The 15,077-nt window shown below is 34.6% G+C and overlaps 1 protein-coding gene across 1 annotated transcript; it reads right to left on the bottom strand.

The window, feature by feature from the left end:
* Nucleotides 1–1,528: 1,528 nt before the first annotated feature.
* On the bottom strand, nucleotides 1,529–14,587 carry LOC129801015 (uncharacterized). Its single transcript, XM_055845770.1, has 7 exons — nucleotides 14,436–14,587; nucleotides 13,227–14,376; nucleotides 8,337–8,805; nucleotides 8,050–8,149; nucleotides 7,795–7,975; nucleotides 2,243–3,093; nucleotides 1,529–2,188 (listed from the first exon to the last, which is right to left on the bottom strand). Exons 1-7 carry the CDS (start codon nucleotides 14,439–14,441, stop codon nucleotides 1,694–1,696), a joined length of 3,252 nt encoding a protein of 1,083 aa, XP_055701745.1. The 5' UTR covers nucleotides 14,442–14,587; the 3' UTR covers nucleotides 1,529–1,693.
* Nucleotides 14,588–15,077: the final 490 nt, after the last annotated feature.

Genomic DNA, 15,077 nt, shown 5'->3' with positions numbered 1-15,077 from the left:
CAAATTGAAAAATTCAAAATTCAATATCTTCCAAGGTAAAAAAGATAGCGGCTCATTTTTTCTATCTATAGATAGCCTCCATAGACCTTCCTCAATGTCGTAAATTTCTTAGAATTCGAACAAGGAATTTAGAAAATAAGAAATATCTAAATTTTTAGCCCTATTTTTGAAATATTTTTCTTGCAGAAGATATCAATTATTACCTACTTATTTTCCAAAATTGATGCACTGGTGAATATTTTCTAAATAATTTGGATTTTTTGAATAAAAAGCCGCTATCTATTTTAGAATTAGAATTCTAAAGTTTCGTTTTTGCTCTAAAATAAAGTCAGAAAATTTTTTTTTCGGACACCCGATTTTTGACCCTCTCTTCCTTAACCCTTTAATGATGAAAGTGTTAAAAAATGGGGGTCGGAAAAAATATTTTTTCTGACTTTTTAGTGCAAGATACAACTTTAGACGGCAATAGGAAAAATACATTTTTGGGTCACCGGTGACCCAAAATCGTCCTTAAAGGGTTAATTGCTGGTGATCTAAAGGAGATTGGAACACGGGACACTTGCATTACAGAGCGAGTACTCCACCACTTGATCCATTAAGTGCCCTCAATGGAATGTCCTGAATAGTTTTCACGCACCAAAGCCTTGAAACAAAAACTAGGCATTTTGAAGACTCTGAAAACTTAATATTTTCTACTTCTTACGGCGTTATCACACTTGCATATTAAAATTTTAATGTGATTCTCATTAATTGTCACTTGTGAGCGTCCAAATATGTTATTTGTGTCTTTGAGACACTTAATATTTGGGGTTTTTCTGTTTATTGATAAAGAAGTGGACTTGGCCTGCAAAAATAAGTTTAAATTTACCTAAAGCATAAATATTTTTCACATTAAAAAATTAAAGAGAAAATCGCATTAATTTTTCGCATTAAAGCTATAAATCAATTTATATCAAATTTTGCGGGCCAAGTGTAGCTTTTTAACAACAAATAGATCAAATTTTGAATATAAAATGATTCAAACACACAAAATACACGTTTGGACTCTCACCAGCGACAATTAATGTGAATCATATTAAAATTTTAACGTGCAAGTGTGATAACACAGTTAGTTAGATGTGTCAGTCAATCATCATTCAGTCTTGAGAAAATTAAAGATAAATTAGGAAACCTTTGAAATAAGCATTTGTCTCCTATATTTAATGAAACTGAGCCTTATCATAAAGTTATTTAACTTAACAATTAGCTTTTCGTGCAAATTATCATGATAATGCTCAGTTAAATTTAAAAATGTAGAAAAAGCCTAATTTCAAAAGTGTCCCAATTTAAAGATACGAATTTTTGAAATCCAGAATGTTTAAGGATGATTTAGTACACTCTGTTAGTCATTGGCTTTATCGATTTGGGAATTATTTTGATAGTCGATCTCTGGACTTTTTCTGAAAAATGTTTCTTCATATAGATAATTTTTAAGAGTCTCCAAAAATGTATCAAAACAACTTTTTATAGTCACATAATACTATATAGATGACCCTTTATTAATGCGATAAAATCATTCGTCTACACTTTCTCTTATTTCTTTGATGATGATCATAATGGTCAGTCTTCCCCATTTGCGCAATAACACACAAAACTGACTCATTATCAGAATACTCAAAGGTGATTAAATTGGACTCTGATACCAATTCAACATCTATCTTAGATGGAATCGCACTTTTACCGGTTTTTTGGCGCGCAAAATGATATCGCCCACAAATTCAATCTCTTCGCGCTTGGTCACTGGACTAAGCTTGAAGTTTGTGAGCACATGCTGGAGCACTACCTTGATCTCCAGTAGCGCGAACTTCTGTCCAATGCAGTTCCTCGGGCCAGCACTGAAGGGAACATAGGCGAAGGGATGCCTCTTTTCGGAGTTTTCGGGAGTGAATCTGTCGGGATCGAAACGTTCAGGATCTGGAAATTGGTCAGGATCACGATGGAGGTCGAAGATGTGAATATGAGCAATGGCGCCAGCAGGAATGGTATCATCCTCAATCTTCATGTCTTCTGTGACTGATCGGGTGATAAAAGGAACTGGAGGGTAAATTCTAAGGCACTCCTTTATCACTCTGGAAGTGTACTCAAGATCATTAAGTTCATTTGTCGCCAGTGGTTCATTATTATTGGCCTCAAGAGCGGCTTTTATTTCCTGAAAAAGAATATGTAGTTATAATTTTTTTGAGAACTCTTTCAATTGGCCAACCTCATAGACTTTCTCCTGGACATCAGGATGATGTGCTAGAAGCAAGAAAATAAAAGTAAGAGCAGCAGAAGTAGTGTCGTGTCCTTCAAAAGTGAATGTGTCCACTTCTTCCCGGATTCCTTCAGCATCAATCAATCCCTCAGCTTCAGCTGACAGAAGAGTATCCAGCATTGCATACCTTTTCTTCTTGGTTTCGTAGATATTGTCATTTTGATCCAGCTTGGGAAGGCTTTCTAGGAAATTCTCCCTTCTGTGATCTATGATCATTTTGGTGAATGAATGAACTGGAATAAGCTCATCATCGAGCTTTTTCCTATAACCGAGAAGACTATAAACCTTGTCATTATATAGCCATGGCCTGAGGAAACGAAACAGGAGGAGTTCTCCGATATTCCTAATGGAATTCTTGTATTCCACTGAACCTTTGTACGTGTCCAATTTGACTCCCATTGCAGTCTCACAGACGGTATTCAGAGTAACGTGGCTGGTTAAGGGGGGCAAATTACTTCCATTTTTCTTTTGCACTTCCATTTTGAGGAGTTCAATGAATTTCTCACATTCTTCATGGAAAATCACGAGGAATTCCTTCAAAATATTAAAATGGAATGTAGGAGTGAGAATTCTTCGTCGATGCTGCCATTTCTTCCCATTAGCTGTGAGAAGTCCTGTTCCCAAGAAGGGATGCAGGAAATTGTAGAGGAAATTTTTATCACTATGCTTGGACGAGGACATCATTGTCTCGACATCGCGGCAATTGATGACGTTTATGTTTAGAATACCAAAGCCCCAAATTTTGAAGGAACGGTAATTGTACCTCCTGGCCAGTTCTCGAGCGAAATTGAAGATCTCGACTACCAAAAGACATTTGCATTTTTTTGGTTTAACAAATCTGATAGATAATATTTTTTTAAATTTTATTAATATAGTAGTACTATTTAGCAGAGAAATAATTTGAAATCTTATTAAGCTCCACCTAAAACTAATTAAAGGTGACGCGTCACGCCCTTCATGTACTAATCGTTAAATAGGGTTAAATAGTCTAGAACCTGCCCCAAATAGGTTGATTTTCTTAATTAAAACTTATCAGCCTAAATAATAAGGTTGTGATTGTTACACCCTGGAGGCAGCGCTAAGACCAAGATATAATGGGTTTACAATGTACTATTGTTAATTATTAATGGTAATGAGAATAAATACAATAATACACATAACAGATAAAATATAAACAAATATTTAGTTCCGTGATTATTAAAGAAAATTTCTGTATTCAAATTTAGATTTGTGAAAAGTTCTCATCTGTAGAAGGTTCTTAATATTGTACCTTAACATTTAAGGACGAGCGGGTCAAAAATCGGGGGTCTGAAAAAATAATGTTTTCAGACTTTGTTAGAGCAGAACGAAAATTTAGATTCCTGTACACTGAGAGAAATCCGAAAAAGTTAAACATTCCGGAAATGCTAATTTTACCCTGCATTATTGATCCGAAATCAGTGTAAATGTTATGCTTTTTAGGTGTATTAATGGTTAAAGTTACCATTATTCATGCCAATTTTACACTTAAATAGGTGTAAAATTAACATGCAAAAATGTTGATATATTTTTACACCCGAAAAGTGTTAATGTTATGACGAAAAAAGTTAATCGAAGCCTCTTTTTTCTCAGTATCCGAATTAGTTCCGACCGCTAATAAACCCGGCTAATCTTTTATCTACAATTTGAAACCAAATCGACGATACTAAAACAGTTCTTGTCCTATTAATCTATCATTTTCTAACAATATTTCGTTATTTTCTTGCATTCTTAACTCTTGATAACTACCTATTTTATTTGCTTATCGATCAAACTTTTTTTATTTACCAGAATGTTAAAATACTGCTCAATTTGCTATAAGATTTAAGAAAATCTTCGAGTTTATAATGTAAAAAAAAACAAAATTTTCATTTAAACTCTACAAAAGCTCATGTTTGGCGTTTAAGGTTAAATTATTTAATAAACACAAGTTGAAGATAATTTGAATTGAGGTGTAACTGCTACACTTAGAGAAATCTGTAAAAGTTAAAATAACATTCCGGAAATGTTAATTTTACCCTGCAGTATTGATCTAAAATTGGTGTCAATATTACCCTTTTTAGGTGTATTAGGAGTTAAAGCTACCCTTTTTCATGTTAATTTAACCATTAAAAAGGTGTAAAATTAACATTAAAAAATGTTGATGTATTTTTACACCTAAAAGGTGTTAAAGTTATAAGGAAAAAAAGTTAATTGTACCCTATTTTTTTCTCAGTGTAGGAAAAATTTTGTTTTTGGGTCACCGGTGACCCAATCGTCCTTAAAGGCTCAAAGAGTCATTTTTCTTATAGTGGTACTTTAACACTCCTGAAGAAAAATTACGAATTAGAGCAGAAAAATTAAGTTTTTCCATGCTAATTTAGTCAACTTATTAAACACTCCAATTAAACTTAATAAAACTCTTATCTCTGTCTCTCGTAGAATCGCAATTGAACAAGATTAAAAGCAATTTGAAAGTTATAAAACTTGATCATTTATCTAAAATTGTATTCACGGTCTCATTGAATAAATTGGAGTCAAAAAACACGATAGTTTATAGTTTAAAAAAGGTCTATGCAATGTTTTTTGATTCCGATTTATCTCAAATTGAGAATAATGATCTTAAAGATCTTTAAAATCATTTTTTTAACTTAAAAATAAGGCCATTTTTTATACCATTGCATTGGATTGAGATTACAGTCAAGTGTGTTAATCCGGGCGTTTCGCTATCTGGATCGTTTATGACTAATCCACAAACAAAAGTTATTGTGCGCTGGTCATAATCCACTTAAAATAATATTTTTATTTTTATTTCCGTAGTATATAGTCACTATAACTAGTAACATAATATAACTGTTCAAGTTTGAGAAAAATCAAAAATAATATTTTTATCCATTAAATAAGTGAGTGTAATCGACTCATTTCAATCTTGCGCCAGTTGTTCTTCACTAAAAATTTTCTAGCAGTGATATTTTTGCTAATGACAGCTGGTTGATTGAAAACATTCATTGTTTTTTTTTTCTTGTGAAAAAAAGTATTTTAAATCCAAAAGTTTAATTAAAAGTGAATTAGCGAAAAAGCGACCCAGTTAGTGCTTGCTGACTTATTTCAATATTATCATTATTTTAAAAATTTTCTTTAATATTTTTGATATTTTTTTTTATATTATGTTTCTGAATGAAACAGTGAATAATTCTATGGATTTAGAAGAAGTAAAAAAGAAATTTCATCAGTCCAAAAACAGGCGTTTAAGTAGCACTCTTCGGAAAACGATCCACTTACCCCACCTTACTATATGCCACAAAAGTGGATTTAATTTACATAAATAACCTGTTAAGACAATAATAATGGATAGCTCTGAGACTTTGCTTTGCACACACTATGGATTCGAACCCTTAATATTTTCCCATAGTCATATAACGAATCTGACCTATCTATGGCAATATATTTTATGAAAAATATGAAGTGTTCGAAGCCCAGTGTGTGTACGAAGCCTGGAAGCCTTCCTCTACTAGAGACAAGATGTTCCTATCATGGAATTTGTTCTTAACAGATTAATAGATTATTATTGTGAAAGAAAAAATATCTATTCAGAAAGCGCGGGTAGACGCTACCAAACACACGCGTCTTAATGGTCACTGTATTTAAATTCCTTCGTTATCACCAGTTATCACATTTGCTGATTAAAATTTTAATACAATTCACATTAATTATCGCTAATGAGCATTTAAAGGTGTGCTTTGTGTTTTATCACTTATTTAGAATATGATATACCTATTTATTGAGAAAAAAGTAAACATGATCCGCAAATATTGGTTTAAACTTCCTTTACCTATTAGCATTAATATTTCATTCAGAAACATAATATAAAAAAATATGAAAAATATTAAAGAAAATTTATAAAATAATGATAATACTGAAATAAGTCAGCATGCACTAACTGGGTCGCTTTTTCGCTAATTCACTTTTAATTATACCTTTGAATTTAAAACACTTTTTTCACAAGGAAAAAAAACAATAAATGTTTTCAATCAACCAGTTGTCATTAGCGAAAATATCACTGCTAGAAAATTTTTAGTGAAAAACCCTGCTGGCACAAGATTGAAATGAGTCGATTACACTCACTTATTAAATGGATAAAAATATTATTTTTGCTTTTTCTCAAAGTTGAATAGTTATATTATGTTACTGTAGTGACTATATTACGGAAATAAAAATAAAAATATTATTTTAAGTGGATTATGACCAGCGCACAATAACTTTTGTTTGTAAACATGATTTCAAAATTTCCCATGAGAATGAGCGAGATGACTATATGTAGATATCACTCACTCTCAAGTGAAATGTCAAAAACATGTTTACTAAACAAAACTTATTGTGCGTTGTGTATTATGCCCAACGCACAATAATTTTTGTTTTGTAAATATGTTTTTGACTTTTCAATGAGAGTGAATGAGACCTAATTCTAGCAATCTTGCTCACTCTCATTGAAAATTTTGAAAACATATTTACAAACAAAAGTTATTGTGCGTTGGGCATTAGTCATAAACGATCCAGATAGCGAAGCGCCCGGATTAGCACACTTGACTATACCTTTTGGATCAGGAAAATTTCATGAAATCAAAATTCACATCCCTTTCTTTCTCTTACATTTTGCGTATATCTATAACATTCTTTCTCTCCAAATTCGATTCAGCTAAATTGAATTTTTTGTGACGTCTAAAAGAAGAAGAAGAGTGAAAAAGAATGAGATAGACATAATGCAAGGCCTGTGATTCCGAATTTGGACTTCATAAAATTTTCCTGATCTAAAAGGTGTGTATCGGAGCCATAAAATTTTAATCTTTCACTGTCCATATATTTTTTGCTTTAATCTCCTTTCATTTTATCCAGTTATTATATTTTATATATCGATAAAACAACCGCATGTTAAACTAGTAGCTCTTTTGGAAAACATTTCCTACACTGAGAGAAATCCAAAAAAGTTAAAAGAACATTCCGGAAATGTTAATTTTACCCTGCATTATTGATCCGAAATCGGTGTAAATATTATGCTTTTTAGGTGTATTATGAGTTAAAGTTACTCTTTTTCATGTTAATTTTACACTTAAAATTGTGTAAAAGTAACATTAAAAATGTTGATATATTTTTACACCTAAAAAGTGTTAAGGTTACGAGGAAAAAAGTTAATCGCACCCTCTTTTTTTCTCAGTGTAGGTTCTCTTGGTTGAACGGATTTTTCCAAACTTTTTCACGGTTTCTTGTGATTCGGAAACTGTTTCTCAACCAATTGCCCTATATGTCAACGTATTTAATCTTCCATGATATTGATAATTTAAAAAATAACTTGAAAGTGGAGCTTAATAAGAAGGCTCAAACTTACTACCAAAATTTTTAAGTTACGAGAAACCACTGAAAACTTGTGAATTTCACCTAATACTTCCAATTTAATCCACAAAATGTTGTACATATAAATATTAAATTATTCAACATCAGCAACTTACCAGGACCTTTAAAGCTAACAACTCTCATATTGCCAACAATTGGTCTAAATGGTTCCGGACCAGGCAGATTCAGATTTTTTGCGATGTAATAATTCTTTGAGATGCGCCGCAGAAATCGCGTAAGTCCGTGAACAATCAAGAGCGCCAGAAGGCTCTTGAGAATAAATAAAACCGTCACCATCTTTCCGCCAAAAAATTATTCAACTTTGCCAACCAAAGTCTCTCGCACGACTAAACTTGATTGTCCGTTAATACCCTCGCGAGATTGGTGTTATCGGTGGCCCACAGTCCACCCTTATCAAAAGTAATCACACAGAAAAGACAACACACATCTTCCACCAAATACAAATAGTCCCTGAAGTGTTTTATTTAAACTATCTAAAATTGGAATACATGTCTTGGTTGTTTTCCTACAAAAATATAAGATTAAAGCTGCAGAAGGCTGAGAAGCGTCAGGCAGATGCCCCAGAAGAAAAAAACTGACCATCCCAAATAGCCAAGTAAAATAAATAAATAGCGCTATTGCGAATTACGAGAATTACGCACGTTTCTCCATATTTATCTGAAGGAGACTTTTTGTCTCCGGGGCCCTGCCCAGCTTCGTGAGGAGGCTCAGGTAAGCCGTAAGGAGCCAGTAGTTGAATGACATCCGTAACAGCCCAAATTCAAAACGCAGCCGACGCACAAAATACGCAATATTAGCAAAGACTCCACCCTCGCGATTGATGCACTTCACAGCGTGGCGCGCCATCACTTTTGGCCGATTCACCGGATCCCCATGATCCCTAGCCACTGCCCGGATGATATTAAGATTTCGTACGATAAAGATCAAGTTGCGTGGCATCTCTTTGAGGGTCTCCATAATCAAATCAAAGCGCTTCCGAGCGATCTTCTGCATGTACGCAATCTCCTCATCCGTCAGACGAGTCGTGAATTTGCCCTTTGTCTCCAGAGGTCGCTGAAGCAGGATCTCAGCAAAACGATAGTGATCTGAAAGGATAAAGGTTAAGCCTAAAACAGCTTATAGCAGATGAGATTCTTAAGGTAAACAAACTAAGAATGCACAAAAAATTGATTTGGAATTTGCAGCATAATGTTACAGTTTATGAATTTATGAAAATTTTCTTTAATGGTGTCAACACACTAGAAGTAATTTTCGTGAAAAATTGCCTTTAATAAAATTCTGACGTTTCTGCCTACAAGGGTAGGGGAAATTTTCTTTAAAAGGGGTGGCAAAGCGTCCCAGGCTTTGCGAAATGCTCAAACTCGAAAACCATATACCTCAGAAGTACTTTCGCATCATTTACCATTTACCGGTTCACAACTGATTCACAAATCACTCAAAAGATCCCCCAAACAGTTTTAAAAGTAATAGAATTGATATTCAGATAAAAGTTAATTATCGGTTATGAACCGGTTCATTACCGATTTAAAACCGATTGGAACCGGTTCATTTTTGTTGGAAATTCCAAGACCTTTCCAACAACCCCAAACATGACCCCATTTGCTTAATAAATGCGCTCTTTAGTGTCTTTTTAACTTTTGACCTTGAAAACCGTTATTAGGAATGATTTAACGGTATTTTCGTCTTAGGACGAAATGTCCGCCTGGGTCATCTCTAAAACATATCCAAAAATGAAAAAAAAAATCGCACTACGCGTTTTCGAGCAATACCCAAAAAATATGGTTTTGGAGGGGAAGGGGAGGGGTGGGGGAAAATGAGGGGCATGTTAACGATCCTTGGGTCGACTTATAGGGGGGTCCGCTGAAGGTCCCAAGTCTCTATTTCTAACCATTTGGCCTCTAGAGCTGGCGACAGCCGGACGGACAGACGGACAAACAGCATGACGACATTTCTCAGAAATCGTCTAAAACGTGAAGATTTGTTGAGAAAAGTGGTCTCCGAAAGGTTATCCTTATAATGTTTTTATATCTTCCTTATTATTTTTTTAGCCCGCGAAAGCGTTACGTGCTTTTAAAATTTGGAACATTTAGTGGCAGACTTGAGGAACCCCAAGTGGTCGAGTAGAGGAACACTTATATTGAAGTGGCCGAATTGAGGAACACTCCACATTTTTAAAACATTTCAATTTTTTAGTAATCTAAAATTATTTTATCTCCAAATGAAGTAAACAATTAGATAGACAGAGATCTATACTACAACTTAAGGGTGGAAATCCGATCTAAAAAAATAAATTAGATGTCCTTTTACATAAGTTTTCATACCTTGAACCAGTAGGGGAATTCTGTAACGATATGGCAATGTCATATAACAAATGTTTGTGGTAAATTCGAGAGCAGGATAACACTAAAGGCCAGTGAGCATCTAATTGTCATTGCAAGCGTATCCATGAAGCTCTTAGTAACTGACATGAATCGCTTATTTGATTAGTTCTTCCAATTGACGTTATTTTCCGTTGAATTTAGTTTTTTTCCGACCATAGCACTCCAAATCGAACGAACTTGAATATTTTTTTTACAGAATTATTGGTTTTGTGAAATCTGCAATATCTAAAATAACGCGATAGAGTAAAAATGGTCAAATCGGCATCTGCCTACTATTTTATAGGATTATTATAGTAAAATATTAGTTTTTTTTAACTAAAAATGACAAAATCTTAAAGATGGCATATCTAAAACAAAAAATGTACAAACGAAATATAAAAACTGTATTTCCATTGTTCTTCAACCAACCTTGATCAATGTAAGCTTAAATGTAAGGTATATAGTTGGACTATGCACTACCGTTATAAAAATTTTAACAACCACCACAAGAGGCGATTTATTCGACCACGTTGAGCTGAATAAAATAGTTGTATATCTCTATAAAAAGGTAATATACATTTTCTGGATATTTTTGATGTGTTATAGAGAGAGAGATAGGCTCATTATTTTCATCGAATTCAATAAAATCATTATATATTTTAAATTATTTTTTAACTGTGATTTATTTATTTATTTTTTTGGTATCGTAATCAGGTTTTATATGACTGAAAAGCCCTCTATTAACCTTGTTCCCATGATGAGTTTCAGCTTTCTACCTTTTATCGAAGAGGAGTAATACTGGAAAAAGTCCTCATTTTGTTTGGGGGCTACAAGAAGGAGTGAAGGGAGGAAGAGCCTATGAAAATGGTTAAATAGCCATCCATTAACCTTGATCCCATGTCAAGTTTCAGTTTCTACTTCTTCTCAGAAAAAAGTTGTAATAAAAAAAGTTCACATTTTATTTCTGGGCTACTGGAAGAAGGTGTGGGGGAATGCGGTAGTATCCATAGATAAATAGCTTATGTTATACACTGACTCCATAGCGAATTTCATCATAATCGGTTGGGCTGATCTTAAGAAATTCGATCTCAAAATAGTGTTTCTTTGAAAGGATAAAGGTGTTTTTACAAGGACTCGTCCTGGCGTCCTGAGTCTCTGCAGTTTTTCATCCTTTATCATAACCTATAAAATGCACTTATTCCCATCTGTGGACGCCACACAAACCAACTCCCATTGTCCTTTGAGCTCGATGACATATACGAATTTTCACTTTAAAATAGCCCACTCTTGCTCTGAGAATGACAAATTTGGCCTTGTATTATGCCCATTATGCCAAATAGCAAATTAGTGTTCAAGTTATCTAAATTCTCTCTTGATACAGAAAAATTGCCCACGGGTGATATTTCTTTGAATAAATTGTTGTGACGCATTTTGTGTATCACAACTCGGTTTTCAAATATTCATGATCGCGCTGGTTCTTTCGTGAAATATCAAGAAAATACATGATAGATCATGTCTAGCACCGCGAGAGTTTTTCTATCCGATTAGTCCTTACGAAATTTATAGCCCAGAGACATTAGTATTCCTTTAGGTTTAGGGTAATAAATACTTTGCAGCCATTAAAAAATGGAGATGATCGCGAAAGGTCGTAAAATGACGATGGGTGAGATATGAGTGACCAAAAGGGGATGCATTTGTTGGCTTAACTTAAGCAAACAAAGGCACCCACTATTCCTGGAAAACTTGTAAAATGGGTGATCTGATGACAAGTTTTTAAGATTACTTTCTCTTCAAGACGGTCATAAAATTAGGGCTCGCGCTAAAAGCTATAAAACCTTGAAAAGAAATTCGGACAAGGATGGCAAACGATCAAAAAATGTGTTCGATCCTCGGCCATCCTAATTAGCCACCCCCTTTCACAAGGATTTGAAGTGTTGGATATTTTATGGACACTTAACGATCGTCCTCAGACAATCGTTATCTTGAGGTTCGTCCAGTTACTATTGAGTGATTGTTGGAATGTCGAATAGAATTAGGATAGCTAGATTCCAGAGGATGGTTCAGTCACAGCGTAAATGTAGCCCAGGAAACTGGGTAGTGTAACAGTAACCGCCAATAAAGAGGTTTAGCAGCTCAAAAATAGTGTTTTAGTGGAAAAAAACGTTCATCTGGATCCAAAGACAACGAAGTGGCCTCAGTTGGGGTCACTACAAAATTACAGAAACACTGTGATGTTATGCAAAAAATTTTCAGCGGAAATTTATCGGTTTATGAAAAATGCATTTCAAGTTTACCGCGTGAAAAGTGTACGTGCGTATACGTATGTATACATATAGGCGAGTTTCAAAAGTGATTGATTGATTTATCAAAGTGGAATTCTCTTGCATCAATTATCCAGAAAAAAATCCAACAATCCCATATTATTACTCCGATTCCTGTGTCTATTCCGTTACGACCAGGAGATCTTTAGTTATTTTTAAAGTTAAGAATGGCTGGATGGATTTATAGAACCATTTTTCAGATCTACAAGTAACACTACAACTCAAGAATTATAGTTTATTTATTAAAGTTATTGTTTTTCTTCTTTCTAAACTGGGGATATTGCGTACTACGGACAATCAGCTTGATATTATTTCAGAAAGTAGTCATTTTCAATATCAGTAATATCCAAAACATCTACCCTTTGAATATGAGACCGATCATAAGTGGTTGACCGGATCACAGCATTACAATAGGTGTGATTGTGAAAGAATCACACCTGAAAAAGAGAATTAATACAGGGAGTTTCTCTTTCAAAGAAATTCTCTGGACTGAAAAAAAGGTCCGCGAATTCACTTCAGTGACACAGAAAAATTACATACCCAAAGGAGAGCTCTTTGGAATAAGTTACAGAAACGCCGAGATGTAGGCAAAAATTTTCGGAGCTGATTTTTCAACCTATTATTCATGAATATTTGCATACATTTAGAGGCATTTTAAAAATTACATAAATGAGCTCCCCGTAGTAGGCAATTCATATCAAATTCTTTCAATCCGTTTTCACTTAAGCCGGAACTCCCTGTAGAGGGGAGTTCCGAAAAACAGTTTGGCATAGTTTAAGCCTGATCGAAAGACATGAAATTTTATCAAGATTACAATAAGTGATCTTGGTAGTCTTGTTAACTAACCTTTAACATTGAGCTTCGTTGCGTATTCCTTCATTGTTTTGTGATCCTTCAGTACAATTGCTTCCCAGAAATGGCAGAGGGAATCCTTGACATCATCCGGAACATTTTCATAGAGCCCATGATCCAGCAATACCAATTCAGCTTTACCGTTTTTCCCGCGGCGAATCAGAACATTTCCCGGATGGGGATCTCCATGAACGAATCCCGTGTTGAAGATTTGCTCGGAAAATGTCGTGAAAATCTTCACATCAACATCCGCCAGATCAAATCCTCTCCTCTTGATCTCTTCCGTTTGATTCATCTTCACCCCATCGATCCATTCCGTGGTTAGGACTTTGGTATTTGTGAGATCCCATCGGACCCTGGGTACATAGACATAGGAGAATTTGGCCAGATCCTTAGCACATTTCTCCGAATTCTTTCCTTCATTGACAAAATCCAACTCCTTCTCCAGATTCTTCCGGATATCCCGAATGATCCAACCGAAATTATAATTCTTATGGACAATTTCAATAATGTCCTGGAGGAAGATAATTGTACCCAGATCTCCTGCAAATCTCTTCTGCAAATCTATATATTGCACTTTAACTGCCACTTTCTCGCCGTCTTTCGTCGTTGCCTGGAAAACCTGAGCAAGACTGGCAGCTGCAATGGGATTGTAATCAAATTCCTGAAAGAGTTCTTCAGGTTTCTGACCAAATTCCTCAAGAAAAACCCTCTTAACTTCATCCTTTTTCCTCGTCAGACATTCATTGTGGAGCTTTTGGAGGGTTTCTGTGTATTCTGGTGGTAAAATGTGATTGACAGTAGCAAAACCCTGACCCACCTTGATGTACAGTCCTCCATTGGCCAGGCAGCCCTTCAGCATTCGATGAGCACATCTCAAATGCACTTCCTTCTTCCTCGCACTGTACTCATCTGTGCCCTCTTCCAGTCCCCTCAGGGACAGTGTATAGTCCAATGAGATGCTGACAGCAATTCTCAGTGATCTGAGGAATCTCGTGACAGCCTGCAGAGTCCCAAATTCATTCACTACACCATCGTAAGCAACTCCAGAAGCCACTAAACCCACAAAAACCTTGCCCTTGACAGGTGTTCGAGGGACCTTGCTCTGCAGCTGACTTGAGAATCTCCGCGCTAATGATCTAATCTGCAAAAGAAAACATATTGCAACATCTCTGGAGGATTTTTTACCACTGACACACTCACAAACATGGTAAATAATTAGTGGAAAAAGTAGCACAAAAACAAGGAAAACACAACAAATTTCTCTAACACACTGTCACATGAATTTCTTTTCAGTGTTCTTTTGAATGGATCACACTTTCTCCTCCACGCGCGACTGTCCCAAAGTGTGGAAATTAAGGGGTCAATATCCCCTTGTATTATTATTTACACAACAATAATGTGTTTTTTTTTACAAGGGGCTGAAACACAAAAACTTTTAATAAGTATTAATTTTTTTTCTTATTTTTTTGTGATTGTGTTATAATCACGGATATTCTTAATTATTAAAACAATAAACTTTCTTGTTTATTAGCTATAATAAAAATATTCTTTAATGATATTTCATGCTTTTTTTTCTTTAGCAGAAATATTTAAAAATAAGATCAAGAAATAATATTTACGGTTTCGGGAAAAAAGTAAAGGAATTAAAATATTATAAAAGGAAAAATCATCAAAAATTTCAATTATTTATAGTTAGTCACTGATTTCGTAAAGTGTCTATACATCCGCACATTATGAGAAATTTCTGTTAAATATAAACTTCAAGAAGTCTTCTTCAAAAAAATTGTCTATACATTGGCCTCAATTCTAAGACCAAGATCAAGAAAATTTTAAGAATTTGAT

This window comes from Phlebotomus papatasi, chromosome 2 (genome assembly GCF_024763615.1).
Source record: "Phlebotomus papatasi isolate M1 chromosome 2, Ppap_2.1, whole genome shotgun sequence".
Classification (NCBI taxonomy): domain Eukaryota; kingdom Metazoa; phylum Arthropoda; class Insecta; order Diptera; family Psychodidae; genus Phlebotomus; species Phlebotomus papatasi.
This window is presented reverse-complemented; position numbering and strand designations above follow the sequence as displayed.

Bases quoted from the DNA above. Each gene is read 5' to 3' on its own strand.
- LOC129801015 (XM_055845770.1), bottom strand. The intron at 3,094-7,794 runs GTAAGTTGCTGA...GTCTTTTGGTAG, and splicing joins TGTTAGCTTTAAAGGTCCTG to TCGAGATCTTCAATTTCGCT. The intron at 2,189-2,242 runs GTTGGCCAATTG...ATTCTTTTTCAG, and splicing joins TCCAGGAGAAAGTCTATGAG to GAAATAAAAGCCGCTCTTGA.